Here is a 15,658-nt window from a genome sequence, read left to right as displayed (position 1 = left end):
GCTTTCAATATATTAATCTTCAATATGAATCTCAAGAAGTAAATGCAGTTTTCAAACTTGTCCAACCAAAGAACCCTTGTGTCAAGGTGAGTCACTCATGACTGGTGTTCTGAATTCTACACTGAGAAACACTGCAATGAATCCCTCCTGGACACTTCACGCTTCACTCCTGCCCTACATTAGGCCCTGCCATCTCTCATGTGGACCATCTCTTTCCTGGGCAGCCTCCTCTCATCTCTTTCTGCCACCATTCTCTCCACAGGCTCTACTGCCAGTTTTATTTTTCTTGACAGAAAGAAGTAGTCATACTCCACTCCTTCCCCTTCTCCCAGCTTTAATATCATTGGCTCTTGAATACGCATGGGTCAACTGCTGGGTCTGCTATTATAATCGCATCACAACCTAGTCTCACCCATCTCCGCAACTTCATTTCTTACCAAATCTCTCCTTCCCCAAGACATATCACTTTCTATTGTCCTTTGGCTCTTCCACTGATCCAAATGGCCTCTCCTGTTCCTACTTACCTTTAATGAACTTCTCCTTAAAACCCATTTCTAATGAGATCTTGTCTGAGAAATTTCCCCTCTGGTATCTGGTTGGTTACTCCTCAGTGCCTCCATAATCACTTGCACCAACTGTATATGTCAGCAGTTGTCAGAATAAGAAATTAGCCAAATATTTGTCCATGCCACTACTCTCTGAGCCTTTTAAACTTTGTGTTTCCAACTCCTAACACACCGCCTGACACAGGGCAGGCACTCTTTGAGTGAAAAAAATTCAAATGAATGAATAACATAGTAAGCAATAACAAAAGACGGAAATGTAGATGAAGTTATGAAAGTTTATAACGAGAAATGTATTTTGAGAGGTCATTTATTCTGGCCAGGAAAACACATTAGTCTCAAAAAACAGTATTACTCTGCTTAAATAGACCTCCAGGTTCTACTTTACTGAAATCCTGATGAAGAAGAAACCTTTACCACAATAGGTCCTAAAGGAAACTATACCTCCCCCAAATCCTTTTACGGTCTTGGGGTAACATCCTCATGAATAGCTCACCTACCCTAGCTACCCCGCTCAACAACAGACCCCAGAGCCATGAGCCCCTGCCTGCTCTAGGAACTGTATCTACTGGAAGAAGTGATCACCCTATTGTGTTCCTCTGCATTCCTCTTTCCACGAGGATGCCTTCTTTCCACCTTCTGGTGGCTCCCAGAGGTTAGCAACTCTTCCAATCATGCCTCTCTACCTTTCACTGATAGCATTTAAAATGTGGGGTTTTGTTTAAATGTAGACATTTCATTACAAGCACATCATGAGCAAATAATTCTGCCTGATGGCTTGCTGAACTTCTTTGCTCCACCAAAAAACTTACCTTTCACAATTAGATCTATAGGCTCCTTGTGTTTCTTTTTTATATTAAAAATGTGTGGCTCATGGAAAGCAGTCCGTTGTGGAGGCTCCTCAGAAGGTCTACTTTTAGGACGGTCCTTGGGAAAACAAATCCTTTTGCATGCTGCCTGAAGTTCTTGGACCGCGTCAAGTGTTTCCTTTTTTTTTATCTCCAAAGGTATGAATTTGGTAGATTTTGGTTTCTGATGCTTATTTCTGAAGACATTTATAGAAGTACTTGGAACTTTATTCTATAAACAAAAATAAATTTAATTAAATTTAACTGTATAAAACTAGGTAATAAATTTGGTAATAAATTAATAAAATTATACCCACTAAATATATTTTACAAAGTACTTCACTGCATAAGACATTTACTTAAAGCACATGACAATACTCAGATAAAGTAGATGTTATCTTTCATAGTTCTCTAAAAGCCCTTAACAAGCATCAGTGTTATATTCCATTTAAAATATACATATAAATTTTAAAATAGTGATGCTTTCCTCAAATGTGATATTTTCTAATACATCTTTAAAGTCAATTTTAAAACAGAAGTTTTCAAGACAAATAAGAATTCACTTTCAGCCATCTTTGGAGAATCTTCAAATGTCCAAAAAAAAAAAAGGTAACATCCTCAAAATTCTCTGTTGAATCAGAAATAACTGCTTACACATGGCCATAGGTTCTTAAGGAAAGCATATTACTAATTGGATATGTATTTTAGATCCTTGCAATCACTTAATTGCTTACTAATTTTGACTACCTTGAGTAATAGAAAATAATATAGTCCCAGGTCTCTGATAGGCAGTTATCCAAACAATTATAATTGTTCTAGTCTAGTCATTCTCTAGCCCACAGATAAGGCTATGGCTCTTCTCCGCACAAGAAAAGATTCAGACAAAGTAAACAGATGCCAACTCAAAATGCCAATAAGGAGGTTTCAGTACACTGGTATTACAATTTTCCAAGCAACCAAATGTAGGATATTGTCCACTTATTATTAGATAAAATTCTAAAAGTAGGCGAAGGTTCTAAGGCGCAGCTATCTAACTCTGAAGAATGTAAACTTTTCATCTCACATGCCTATCACTGAAATCCATACAATTTGTAAGTACTTCTAATTGATTAGAGGCAAAAATTAGTAAGCAATGTTAACAGTGTTGATTACAAGATTAAAACCACCTATGGTCAGTCTCAGCCTACAGGACCATTCAAAACAAGCATGTGTAAAAATTATAACCCTTCATGTACCAGCTATTTTAAATGATGCTGCAATGAACACTGGGGGTGCATATGTCTTTTGGAATTATGGTTTTCTCAGGGTATATGCTCTGTAGTGGAGTTGCTGAGTTATATGGTAGCAACCTAAATGTCCATTGACAGGTGAATGGATAAAGATGTGACACATATATACAATGGAATATTACTTAGTCATAAAAGAAACAATATTGGGTCATTTATAGAGACATGGATGGAACTAGAATCTGTCATACAGAGAAAAGTCAGAAAGAGAAAAACAAATATATTAATGTGCAAGTGTGCAATCTAGGGAAATGGTACAGATGAACATATTTTCAGGACAGGAATAACCCAGAAGTACAGAACGGATCGGTGGACACAGAGTAGACGAGGAGGAATAAGTTGGGAGATAGGACTGAAGTATATGCACTGCCATGTGTAAAATAGATAGCTAGTCGGAACGTGCTCGGTAGCACAGGGGGCTCAGCTTGGTGCTCTGTGGTGACCAAAGGTGGGGATGGGATGGGAGAAGCTCAAGAAGGAGCGGATATATGTGGACATATAGCTGATTCTCTCTATCATACAGCAGAAACACAATTTTAAAAAGTATATAATCCTCTTCCCCTTCAACAGGAAACATGGAAAAAGTTAAAATATTATTTCAAAATGTTTTTTTTCTTTAAAAAAATATCCAAAAAAGAGAACGGTGTGGCACACAGTAAACCATCCTAGATCTCCTTCTCTCCTCTGTCTCCTCAAGGGCCATCTGTCACAGCAGCCACTGCTCCCCAAAGTTCCCATCTCCTCTCTGGGTGCTCGCCTCCAAAATTTCAGCCTGCACCCTTTTCTCCTATCTCTTTGCCACCCCTTTCCCTTTCATTCCTCCCCACCAGTCTATGCCATTAAGCAATTACTTATTGAGCCAGGCACAAGACTCGCTGCTAGGGATGCAACATTTAAACAAGACAGCTACTGCCCTCAAGGAACAATCAGACTGGTACACAGTCCTAATACAAAGTGATGTGGAAAAAGATACAGGTGAGTATGTCATGCTGGCGGCGTAGGAGGGACACATCTTACAGTGTGTTTTCTAGTTTAGCTTCATTTAACAGTGTTTACAGAGGGATCTTTACTTGAGATATTTAAGCCAAAAACTTCCATTGTAATTCGACAACAGAAAACATTAAAAATTAAGTTAAATGTACAAACTGAACATATATGTAATTAAATAACCTGTAGAGCTGAAAAATCTTTTATTTTTAAATGCAACCTGAAATCAATTTTTATAGCTAGTAAGGATTTCATTTTCTCTTCTGTCCAAAATCTATTAGGGTTCATGCAATCATTTGTAACAATTGTTGTAGTATACAAAAATTGTTATTAGTTTCCTGAAAAATACGATGTTAGTTAAATTCAAAACACTAACCTCATTTATTTTCTTATGATGTTGAGCAATGAGAGTTTTTGCTTCTTGAAAAAAATCTTGCTTGGGAATCTCTAATATAGAAACTGAAATAGAAATAGAGAAACGGTTTACTTTTTTAATGTAATTAATGTACTTTCTTAACTAAAAACGGCAAAACTATGAAACTGAAGTTTGGAAAGTTATGAATCTTGCAGGATATTATAAAATGTGAATTATATAAGTGTATGTTAGAATGCAAAAAAAGTTAACACAGTGTTCCTTCAATGTAATATTTCACTTAAATTAGCTTACAATGGTCAGAATGTTAGATTATCCTAAGTCCAGGAAGATCAAAGAAAACACACAGAATTGAAATCTCCTTTAGCTCTGAAAGCTTTTAAATATAGAAGACACAAATGATTTGAATACACAAGTTATTAGTAAGTCTATCCAAGTTTCTATATCTGATGACTAATTAATATGACTGTACATTTCTTCAAGAGTATTTACCTTATAATTTGATAACATTATAACAGAAAAATAAAACTCATAAGTTAATTTAGTAGAAATAGCACTGAAATAAAAAATATATATATCTTCAAGTCGGTAGCATTATAATGATAACTATTTTCCTAAGATTCTTATTCATTTTACCCAGAGCTATGTATAGAGTTCTATAAAGTGAATTCACTCAGTCATGTCTGACTCTTTGTGACCCCATGGACTGTAGCCCACCAGGCTCCTCCATCCATGGGATTTTCCAGGCATGAAGACTGGAGTGGGTTGTCATTTCCTTCTCCAGGAGATCTTCCTGACCCAGGGGTTGAACCCAGGTATCCCAGATTGTAGGCAGACGCTTTACCGTCTGAGTCACCAGGGAAGTCATAGAATTCTATAGCAGGTACATAAAACATATCATCTTAACTAGTCTTGTCTAAGATTTCCTCCTTATATATTTCCTCTACCGTTAGCTGATTTTGAGGTTTATAAGTGTTTCTTGGCTTTCTTCTCTTACCCTAGACACAGCCAAATTTCAATATATTACTTATCAAATCAGCTTTTCAATCTGGCCAGCATGTTCCCCATTTCTTTAACTACATACCTCCTTTAAGTAACCTTAGGATCAAGATTTTCTCTTCTTTTCACCTACTCAAAATTTAAGCATTTAGAAACTCCATCTTCATGCAGATTAAAACCATAATAAGATAATATCTTAGTCTATGTGGGCTGATACAACAAAGTATCAGAGACTGGGTAGCTTGTAAACAACAGAAATTTATTTCTCTCCATTATGGAAGCTGCAAGTCCAAGATCAGGATTGGCAGTATGGTCAGGGAAGGGCCCTCTTCCTGGTCAAAGACATCTACTTGTATCCTTACTTGGTGGAAGGGAGTAGGAAGGTCTCCAGGGCCTCTTTTATATAAGCACTCATCATGACCTAATCACCTCCCACCAAAGACCTCAGCCCCTAATACCATCGTCACATTGTGCATTAGGATTTCATCATATGAATTTTAGGGGGACACAAACATTGAGACCAAAGCAGATACCACCACATGCTCACCAGTATGGCTAAAATGAAAAAGACTGGTAACAGCCAATGTTGATGAGGCAGTGAACCTGCTGGAACCTCATGTGTCATCGGTGGAAATACAAAATAGGATAAATAGTTTGGAAAAGCTATGGCAGTTTCTTATATACACCTAATATACACCTTCCCTGCAACTGAGCGATCCCACTCCTAGGTATTTTCCAAAGAGAATGAAACATGTATTTACAAAAGACTTATACAAGAATGTTCACAGCAGCTATATTCATAATAGACTCAAACTGGAAACAGCCAGATGGGGATCAACAAAAGAACAGCAGACAAACTGGTATATCATACAATGAAATACGACTAAGCAACCAAAAAGGATCAAACTACCAACATACATCACAACATGAATGGATCTCAAAATCATTATGTTATATAAGCAAAAACATTATGTCAAAAAAGCAAATACTATATGGTTCTACTTAAATAAAGTTCTAGTGGAAGTATAGCTAATACATAAGAGAAAAACCCAGAACAGTGATCTTCAAGGCTCACTGAGAAGGGACATGAAGGAAATTTCCAGGGAGATGACAATGTTCTATATCTTGATACACAATAGATTACACAGGTACTTTATCATAACTCAGTGAATGTATATTAAGATCTCTGCTTTTCATTGTTGTACATTCTACATTAAAAGAAAACTAAAAATATTGAATTCTGACTAAAGCTATGTATGTTGCTTGATGGATAAATATGTGATAAATCAAATAACACAAAATATGAATGGTGAGCACTGGGTTGTAGGCCTATGGGTATGGATTTTAAATTCTTTCAAGCTTGCTAGATGTTTGAAAATTTCATAATGAAACACTGGAGTAAACTCTTTATTCCTTCACAAAATTTCCCCTTGTTTTTCACCATGCAGACTCATGGGCCACCGGCCACTCTTACTTTGGGGCAGTGATATCCTGAGGAGGGAGATCCAAGCAGTGAATGGGAGGAACAGCTAGACTCTTAACTCATTTAAACAGTGCTGTGTTAGGAGAGAAAGCATCTACCAAGATATCCCATCGTTGGGATGAGGCTGTCACTTTGCAGTTATTAAAGAAAGGGCACCTCCCTCTGCTCTCTATCTTCTCCCCTCCACCTTCTCTTACCCATGGAAAGTATGTAAAGTCATCACCAAACTCAAATCTCCCTGTGCTCCCGCATTTGCCACTGTATCTGCTCACATTCAGGGCTGCCTACATATTTCTAAGGACAATGACTGATGGATTTTTTTCTTCTTTGCAAAAGTAGTTGTCAAGACTTCATGCACACACTTGTGAAGAAGTGGACATACATTCGAATAAATTGGAGCACAAAGTCACATGTAAATCACAAAATGGTTCATATAAATGTCACCATTCAAAGTCATAGGACGCAGTGTCTTCACATCTAAGAGATAGGAGTTAAGAAATTAAAATTGTCTCTTATACCAAGTTTCAACTGAAATCTATTTTGAAGGGGCTTTTAACCAGACCACTTAGGTCTCAGTTCAAAGGCAGTGATCTGTTCCAAGGTGTGACTCCACAAAGTGTCCTCTTTTTTTTCCCCTCTCAAGACAACCTTTCCTCCTTTAATTTCCTTCCTCTAACTAATCAAAACTCCCCTACAACTACTTATAATTACAATATTGTCATGTGTCATACATGACAAACAATATTCGTGTACTAATATGTAAAATGATTAAGTCATTAGTTTTTGGTGAAAATGTATATTCATAAAAGCCATTGCATTTTCATTCCACAGAAGACCTTAGAGATGATCTCATCTTCATTTTCAGGGAAAGCTCTGAGACACAGGGAGGCCAAATGCCTTCTAAAGTCAGTCATGCTGGAAGCCCACAAGGTGCTGGTCTGCAGAATTGTTTGCTGTTTTTTGGTTTGGGGTTTTGTTTTTTTTAAACACATCTGCTGCTGCTGCTGCTAAGTCACTTCAGTCGTGTCCGACTTTGTGCAACCCCATAGACAGTAGCCCACCAGGCTCCCCCGTCCCTGGGATTCTCCAGGCAAGAACACTGGAGTGGGTTGCCATTTCCTTCTCCAATGCATGAAAGTGAAAAGCGAAAGTGAAGTTGCTCAGTTGTGTCCAACTCTTCTCGACCCCATGGACTGCAGCCTACCAGGCTCCTCCGCCCATGGAATTTCCCAGGCAAGAGTACTGCTACTTTTCCTAATTATCACACAGTCCTTGTGAGTTCTGGAGATCCTTTGAGGTATGGCTGGTCACTCTAGTGGAGTACTCACATTTCATTGGCATTTTCTGCTAAAACTGAGTATATACATCCACCCAAAATTGATATGTTGAAACTCAATGCCCAATGTGATAGCATTTTGAGGTGGGGCTTTGGATAAGTGATTAGGCCATGAGAGCAGAGCCTCATGACTGGGATTAGTGCCGTTATAAAAGAGAACTGGAGAGCTAGATAGCCCCCTTCCACCATGTGAGTATTATGGTGAGAAGACATCCATTAATGAGGGGGCAGGCCTTCACCAAACCTCAGATCTGCTGATGCCATGATCATGGACTTTCCACCCTCTAGAACCATGAGAAATGAATTTTTATTATTTATAAACCACCCACATTATGATATTCTTCTGCAGCATCCTGAAAAGATTAAGACATTTTCATGTCAAGTCAGCAATCATTCTGCCCCTCTTGTAATGTGCTGAGAGAGCCATTCTGCTTCCTCTTTCATGACTAAAACTTAGCCTTTGACAGCGGAGCTTAAATTCCCAAGGCAGCATTTTCTTCCTCGCTGGGCTCCTTGTTGACCAGTGTGTTCAGTATTGACCATCAGAACAAGGCCTGGGATCTTCCTAAAGGGGCAGAGAAGGGCAGCCACAAAGAATGACTTCACACAGATCTAGAGATCGTCCTACCGAAGATATGGGCACCTTGACTCCAAATGAGCAGTCCTGGGCCCTCACTGTCATTTAAGGTCCTGAGGCAGCTGTTATGATCTTCTCACATTACTAAAAAGTAGCCTTTGAACCAAAGAGTTAAATACTGAAGGCATCACAAGACAAGTCATATCTCAAAGCCTCAGAAAAGGCAAAGATAGTGTGTTCTTTATTTTTATAATATCCAAGGATAGGTATATGTTCAACAAATGAATCTAAAATTGCAAGAAATTAAACAACTTTGATGTTAAGAATTCATCCAGTTAATAATCTTTGAGGCTTTTGTTTCTTTGTTCACAATGGGATAAGTATGTAAGCATGCAGCTTTTATATGTTCAAGTGTGCATTATAACTTCAGTTATTAAAAGGGAGCTGTCAAGGCCTCCTCCCTCTCTGTTTAAAAAAAAGAGTCTGTCATTAAACCTCTATTTGAAAATACATATCCATACCATATAAAATGATTTTTAAGAGCTCTCCTTCCTAAGTTGTACTATTTTGCTCTGAATTTCAATTTGTTCATGAACTATATTTTATTGTCCTTAAACCTTCATTTTCTCACTTGTAAAATAGAGATAATAATAATAATACATATTGCACAGAATTGTTTTGAAGATTACATTGGACTGGGCTACAAAGCATTTAGCACAGGGCCTGACACATAATAAACTTTCAAATGTGACCAATTATTATTACTGTAGTTATAGTTGTATCACTTACTGTCGTTGGGCTAAATTTTACCCAACAGTGTTTATAGAATTAATTTCATTTATCAATTCTCATTACTTCAATAGCACAAAGATAAATTTCAACTTTCTAAATTAGTTTGAAAAAATCTGTTTTTATTATAGTCCTTTTTATCCAAAACTAATTCATGAATAGGTTTGCAAATAATGAAATCTCTTCATACTTTGGTTTCAAGTTACTAAATCCCCAAAATGCAATAAAAAGTCATTATAAGTAATAATAAATATTTTATGATAAAGTTCATGAAGAGGTTGAAATAGTCATATTAAACTGATCTAAAACATGATTGTAAATATTAATATCACCATAAAGAAAGAAAATGAATCTCTAATGCCAAGTGATTTCACTAGCCTAAAATATTTTCTAACACTTATTTATCTTTTTTTAAACTCACTCTTCATATATCACCAGTTTAATGCTATTGTGATTAATAGTTCATAGAACTTCAGATTTCTCTCAATGCTTTATAGAAACTGTATAGTTGCTCTAGTTAATTTGAAGTGAAGACACCAGAAGAAGATCTAATTATGGAAACTATGACAGAGAATGAGCCACCGGCCATCTCTTGATTAAGCAAGTCTTTCATTAAGCAAGTCTTTCCTGCATCCAGAAAGACCTGGGGCCTAACAAACATGTGTTTCTTATAATCATAACAAAATAACTGCCCTTAATCACAGGATTCCCATTTTTTTCTACAAACAGGCTGCATTCTTCAGAAACTTCACAACAGTTTACTAAGAAGGTTGCCTGCACAAAGATGTACGGCCATATGGCTAAGGCCCCCGTGCTTGTGTAGTCAGAGTCAGTGTCTGAATGCCTGTGCTTGATTTCACAGGTGCTAAAAAAGCAAGAAGGAAGCAAAGAAAGAAGAGAGAGTGCCAAAGAATTGATGCTTTTGAACTGTGGTGCTGGTGAAGACTCTTGGGAATACTTCAAGGAACAGCAAGGAGATCAAACCAGTCAATCCTAAAGGAAATCAACCTTGAATATTCATTGGAAGGACTGATGCTGAAGCTCCAATACTTTGACCACATGATGCAAAGAGCTGACTCAATGGAAAAGATCCTGATGCTGGGAAAGATTGAGGGCAGGAGAAGAGGGTGATAGAAGATGAGATGGTTGGATGGCATCACCGACTGAATGGACATGAGTTTGAGCAAACTCAGGGAGATGATGAAGGACAGGGAAGCCTGGCATGTTGCAGACCACAGGGTCACAAAGACTCAGACAGGATTTAACGACTAACAAAAACAAAAAAGCACTAACTCACATTCAGTGATGGAGAAGGAAACGGCAACCCACTCCAGTATTCTTGCCTGGAAAACCCATGGAGAGAGGAGCCTGGAGGGCTACAGTCCCAAAGAGTTGGACATGACTGAAGCAACTTAGCACGCATATTCAGTAAGACTCAGTTTAGTGTGTATTTTCTAAGCATCTACTAAGTCCTAGGTGCTGTTTTGGTGCTAAACGCATTGAAATAAGTAAGATGAGTTAGTATCCCAGCCTTCTAGGGGCTTAGAGCCTAACACCAGAAAAACTGAAAATGAGTATCATGACATTCAGTATCATACTGTCACAGAGGCCAACATACATCACTAACACCTGCTGTTGCCAGTTCACTCAGTATGAACTTCCCTTTAAAGATAGAAGGCTTTTCACATTGTATTATTAGAGGTAAGATTTAAAACAGGAAGTATCCCAAGAGAAACAACACAATGAATCAAATCCAGACTCAGGCAGCGGTTTTAAAGTTGTGCTTCATTAATTTCACTGCCTTGGGGGCTCCTCTTTACTCAGAGCAGCTTAGACTTTATCTGTTTTACATATCTGAGCTCTTCCTAAGTTTTATTTTGTAGGAAAAACAATTCCTTGGCTAAAAATAACAAACATACAGCAAACAATTACAAAACAAACAAAGGGTTGGGGGACCAGAGAAACTTGGGAGGAGTGGGAGAGGGAAGCTAGAACTAGGAGCCTTAACTAAAGTTATGACCAACCTAGATAGTATATTCAAAAGCAGAGACATTACTTAGCCGACTAAGATCCATCTAGTCAAGGCTATGGTTTTTCCTATGGTCATGTATGGATGTGACAGTTGGACTGTGAAAAAGGCTGAGCACCAAAGAACTGATGCTTTTAAACTGTGGTGTTGGAGAAGACTCTTGAGAGTCCTTTGGACTGCAAGGAGATCCAACCAGTCCATTCTGAAGGAGATCAACCCTGGGATTTCTTTGGAAGGAATGATGCTAAAGCTAAAACTCCAGTACTTTGGTCACCTCATGCGAAGAGTTGACTCATCGGAAAAGACTGATGCTGGGAGGGATTGGGGGCAGGAGGAGAAGGGGACGACAGAGGATGAGATGGCTGGATGGCATCACGGACTCGATGGACGTGAATCTGAGTGAACTCTGGGAGTTGGTGATAGACAGGGAGGCCTGGCGTGCTGCAATTCACGGGGTCGCAAAGAGCCGGACACGACTGAGCGACTAAACTGAACTGAACTGAACACAGAGCTGTAGAAACTAGAAAGTGAAGAAATGCCCTGAGAGACACCTCTAATAAAATAGTTTACATTCAATTCCATGACTTTTAAGTGAAGAAAACAAAATTTATTTCTAACTTCTTTTGAGAAAGAATCTTAAAATCAAGCAAAATCTAAATTTCATGTGGCATATGGCTTTTCATCATCTAAAATCTACATTCAACAATTTTTTCCACAACCCATGCTGCATTAAGACTCAACTTTTCAATTTTAACTTAAAGGCATTCTGTTGTCTCTTATAGATACAAGGTTACTCACTTCCCCAATTGTATTCTCCTTAAGCAAAGTGTCTTATCCTCTTTGCAACAATGAATGATTAAGAACTTTGTTATGTACCTCAGAGAGACTTTACAATTTACCCTTCCTCCCCCCAAAAATCACTACATTCTCAGACTGGGGTTAGGTTGCTAAGAAGATGTAGGGGAATTCCAAGCTCATAGAAACAAGACTTCAAATCTAATTTAAGTAATTATGGGCATGACCCAAAGACAAAGTGAAGCTCAAGAACATTCCTCCTCCACTTCCTGGATCATCCTCCTTTTCTACCCTTTCCCTCTTGAAAAATGTGTTGTATTATCCAAATAGGAAGAGTGTTAAAGTGATTCACACTGCACTCTATATTTACAACCCTGGACAGATAGATGTCAGCTGGCCTGTATCGCAAACTGCCTGGGTACAGGAGCCAAACGAAGGTAATAACAAAACAGAAAATCTTAATCATCCCAGCTCTATGTTCAGCACCAAACGTTTCTCAATCAGGCCACATAAGCCTAAATTTAAGATTACTTGAAATGTTGCCAAGTCCAGTGGTGGTTTAGTGGCTAAGTGTCCGACTCTTGAGACCCCATGGACTGTAGCCCACCAGGCTCCTCTGTCCATTGGAATTTTAGGTAAGAATACTGGAGTTGGTCAGCATTTCCTTCTCCAGGGATCTTCCCGACCCAGGTATCGAACCCAGGTCTCCTGCATTGCATGTAGATTCTTTACCAGCTGAGCTACCAGGGAAGCCAAATCTAGAGCAGCTCTAAATGAAGTATATTGTGTACCCCATTTCTAATTTAAAATTTTCTAGTAGTCACATTTTCAAAAGTGAAGAGATGAAATTAATTTTAATAACATATAATAACTGTTATAGGATATTTTAAATAAAGCATATATAAACTATCATTTCAACATTAATCAATATTAAAAATTAACAAAATATATTCCTTTTCTTGTTCTGTCTTTAAAATCCTGTATGTTGTACTTACATACATCTCAATTCAGATGCCAAATTTATATTAGAAATACTCTATCTCTATTTACAAAATGTCCACTTAAAAACATAGACTCACATGCCCAACCAAGTTGCTCCAAACATGCTTAAAAGTGTTCCAATAACTGAATTATCAGGTTTTATATTGAAAGTAAATTGAATTAAAATTAAATACTCAGTTGCTTACTTTCACTAGCCACATTTCAAGCTATTCAGTTAATAGCCATACATGACTACTGAAGTACATGACATCAGACAGTATATTCAGTTAAGATGAATATATTTATGTGTAGAATATAATATATATGTAGAGCAACATGTGCTCTACATCTCTTGAGTTGCTCTACATCTCTCAAAAGTTGGTTATATTTAAATAAAAGGAATGAGATGGATTCTTACAGGTTTGCCAATAAAGTTAGCACGCCTAGAGTTCTTAACCAATAGAGTTGTTAAGAACCGGTCGCTGAGTTGTGAGGTAAGGACTGATACTCACTTCCCGCTTTGTCGGGTGCATCCTCTGCAGCCATGGTGGGCAGCTAGGGGGCTCTTCTCTTTTGAAGGGGAGCCTCCAATCCCTAAACGCAATGACATAAAGTAACTCAGTGATGATGAATACTATTTCTTGTATTCATTTATGAACAGGATGAATGAATACATTTTTTAACACATCACTCCTCTACTCAATACCTTCCCTTCCCAAAGACAATAATAAAACATCTAGCACTGGGTAGGGCTCTGGATTTTATCCAGTGCTTGTATACATATTTCCTCACTGGGTCCATACAACCCCAGAACTCTTGTCCCACTTTCAGCAGAGGTAGCAACTGGAGCTCAGAGAAGTGAAATACCTTGTCAGTGAAAAGTTACTCAGTGGTAGTATAGACCTCAACGTCAGATCTTTGGGCCCAAGTTCTTATGCAGGCCTACCTGATTTCTCACAATTTTCAAACTAATATCAAGATAATACTGGGCACATACCTTATACCTTCTCGCCTCGAGCTTACACACTTATGCTGAGGTTTATGCTAGTTTTCCACTCAAAATGTCCTGTTCTCACATCTGTGTTTATTTATAGACTACCTATTCTTATAGCATAGATTCAAATCCTATCTCCAGCCTCTATCTGTTCCTCCCTTAAACTCAGTAGTTATGTTGTCCATGCCTCTCACTTGAAATGCATTATAGGCCTCTGTGTAAGGAGCTAAAAAGTCAGAGTAATAGATGAAAATGAAGTCCATAAATAGGTATAAATTAGACTCCTGCTACCTTGCACCAAACTATACTTTATACCAATTTACTCAACCCAAGATGACAACTGCCTGGAAAGATGGTAGTGTTGTCTGGTCACTCAGTTGTGTCTGACTCTTTCCAGCCCCACAGACTGTAGCCCACAGTCTCCTCTGTCCTGGGATTTCCTAGGCAAAAACACTGAAGTGGGTTGTCAATTTCTTCTCCAGGGGATCTTTGTGACCCAGGGATGGAACCCATGTCTCCTGCATTGGCAAGTGGACTCTTTACCACTGAGCCACAGAGTGGGGCCTAAGCATCTATATTTTTTAACATTTCCCAAAAGATTGTAAAATGTTCAGTTGGAGGAGTGAACCCCTGCCTTGTTCCTTGAACTTCATTGTTGGAAGCTCAGTGCATCACATTCTGGATGCTCAATGAAGGGCTGATTAATGAGGTGACTGAACTGAGCGATTCTTCTTACATTTGAAATTGTCCTTTCCTTCCAAAGGATTTTCCTGGTGGCTGAGATGGTAAAGAATCTGCCTACAATGCAGGTGAGCTCGGTTCAACCCCTGGATTGGGACGAAGCCCTGGAGAAGGAAATGGCAACCCATTCCAGTATCCTTGTCTGGAAAATCCCATGGACAGAGGAGCCTGGTGGGCTACAGTCCATGGGGTCTCAAAGAGTGGGACACAACCGAGTCACTAACACTTTCACTTCACTTCCAAAAGATTACCCAAGATGCATCACTGTTGCCCCTACAGCCAGGAAGTCAGTTCCACCAATGTACTCTGCTTTGTGCTCACATGACTTTAAAATTAGAGTAGGAATATTGAAATAAGAATATTACTGGAAAGTAAAAATAGGAAGAGTAAATGCTTTATGGAACTCCACGGAGATGCTTGTTGTAAAACTCTAAGTGTAGTTGCTCGGGTAGCTGACTAGACCATCAAACTGCAGTGAAATATTTGAAATTTGTTAAATAATTGGGGGGTTATTGGAGTAAACCTGTCAACCAGCTTTACCATATGGTAGTCATGACTCTGTAGTCACATGCTCTTAGATAAAAGGCCACAACACTTTTCCTCTGGCTTCTACCCAGAGGGGAAAAACTACTGGAGTTACAGTTTTAAAATGACAAATCTGGAACATCCAAAAATGATTAATTCTCAGATATTCAGCCTTATATCATGGGCAAGAGCAAAGAATATGTACCTCGTTTGCCTAGTTCGACAAATGACTGGGTTAAATTAAAATATTGCACCTCACTTAGTAATTAGCAATCAGAGCTCATCCTCTGCTCTGGCTTAAGTACTGCCTTCTCTCCATCTAAATATAAGTTGAAAATAAAGGTGTTTCGCA

At 38.3% G+C, this 15,658-nt stretch overlaps 1 protein-coding gene across 1 annotated transcript in view; it reads right to left on the bottom strand.

Moving 5' to 3' along the window:
* Positions 1-15,658, bottom strand: part of IQCM (IQ motif containing M) — a 522,664-nt gene that overhangs the window by 406,548 nt on the left and 100,458 nt on the right. The window contains 3 exon segments of the mRNA XM_069558325.1: positions 1,376-1,643; positions 4,061-4,143; positions 13,559-13,640. Of these exon segments, the coding sequence (XP_069414426.1) occupies positions 1,376-1,643; positions 4,061-4,143; positions 13,559-13,592 (385 nt within the window). The 5' untranslated portion in view covers positions 13,593-13,640.

This window comes from Ovis canadensis, chromosome 17 (genome assembly GCF_042477335.2).
Source record: "Ovis canadensis isolate MfBH-ARS-UI-01 breed Bighorn chromosome 17, ARS-UI_OviCan_v2, whole genome shotgun sequence".
Classification (NCBI taxonomy): domain Eukaryota; kingdom Metazoa; phylum Chordata; class Mammalia; order Artiodactyla; family Bovidae; genus Ovis; species Ovis canadensis.
This window is presented reverse-complemented; position numbering and strand designations above follow the sequence as displayed.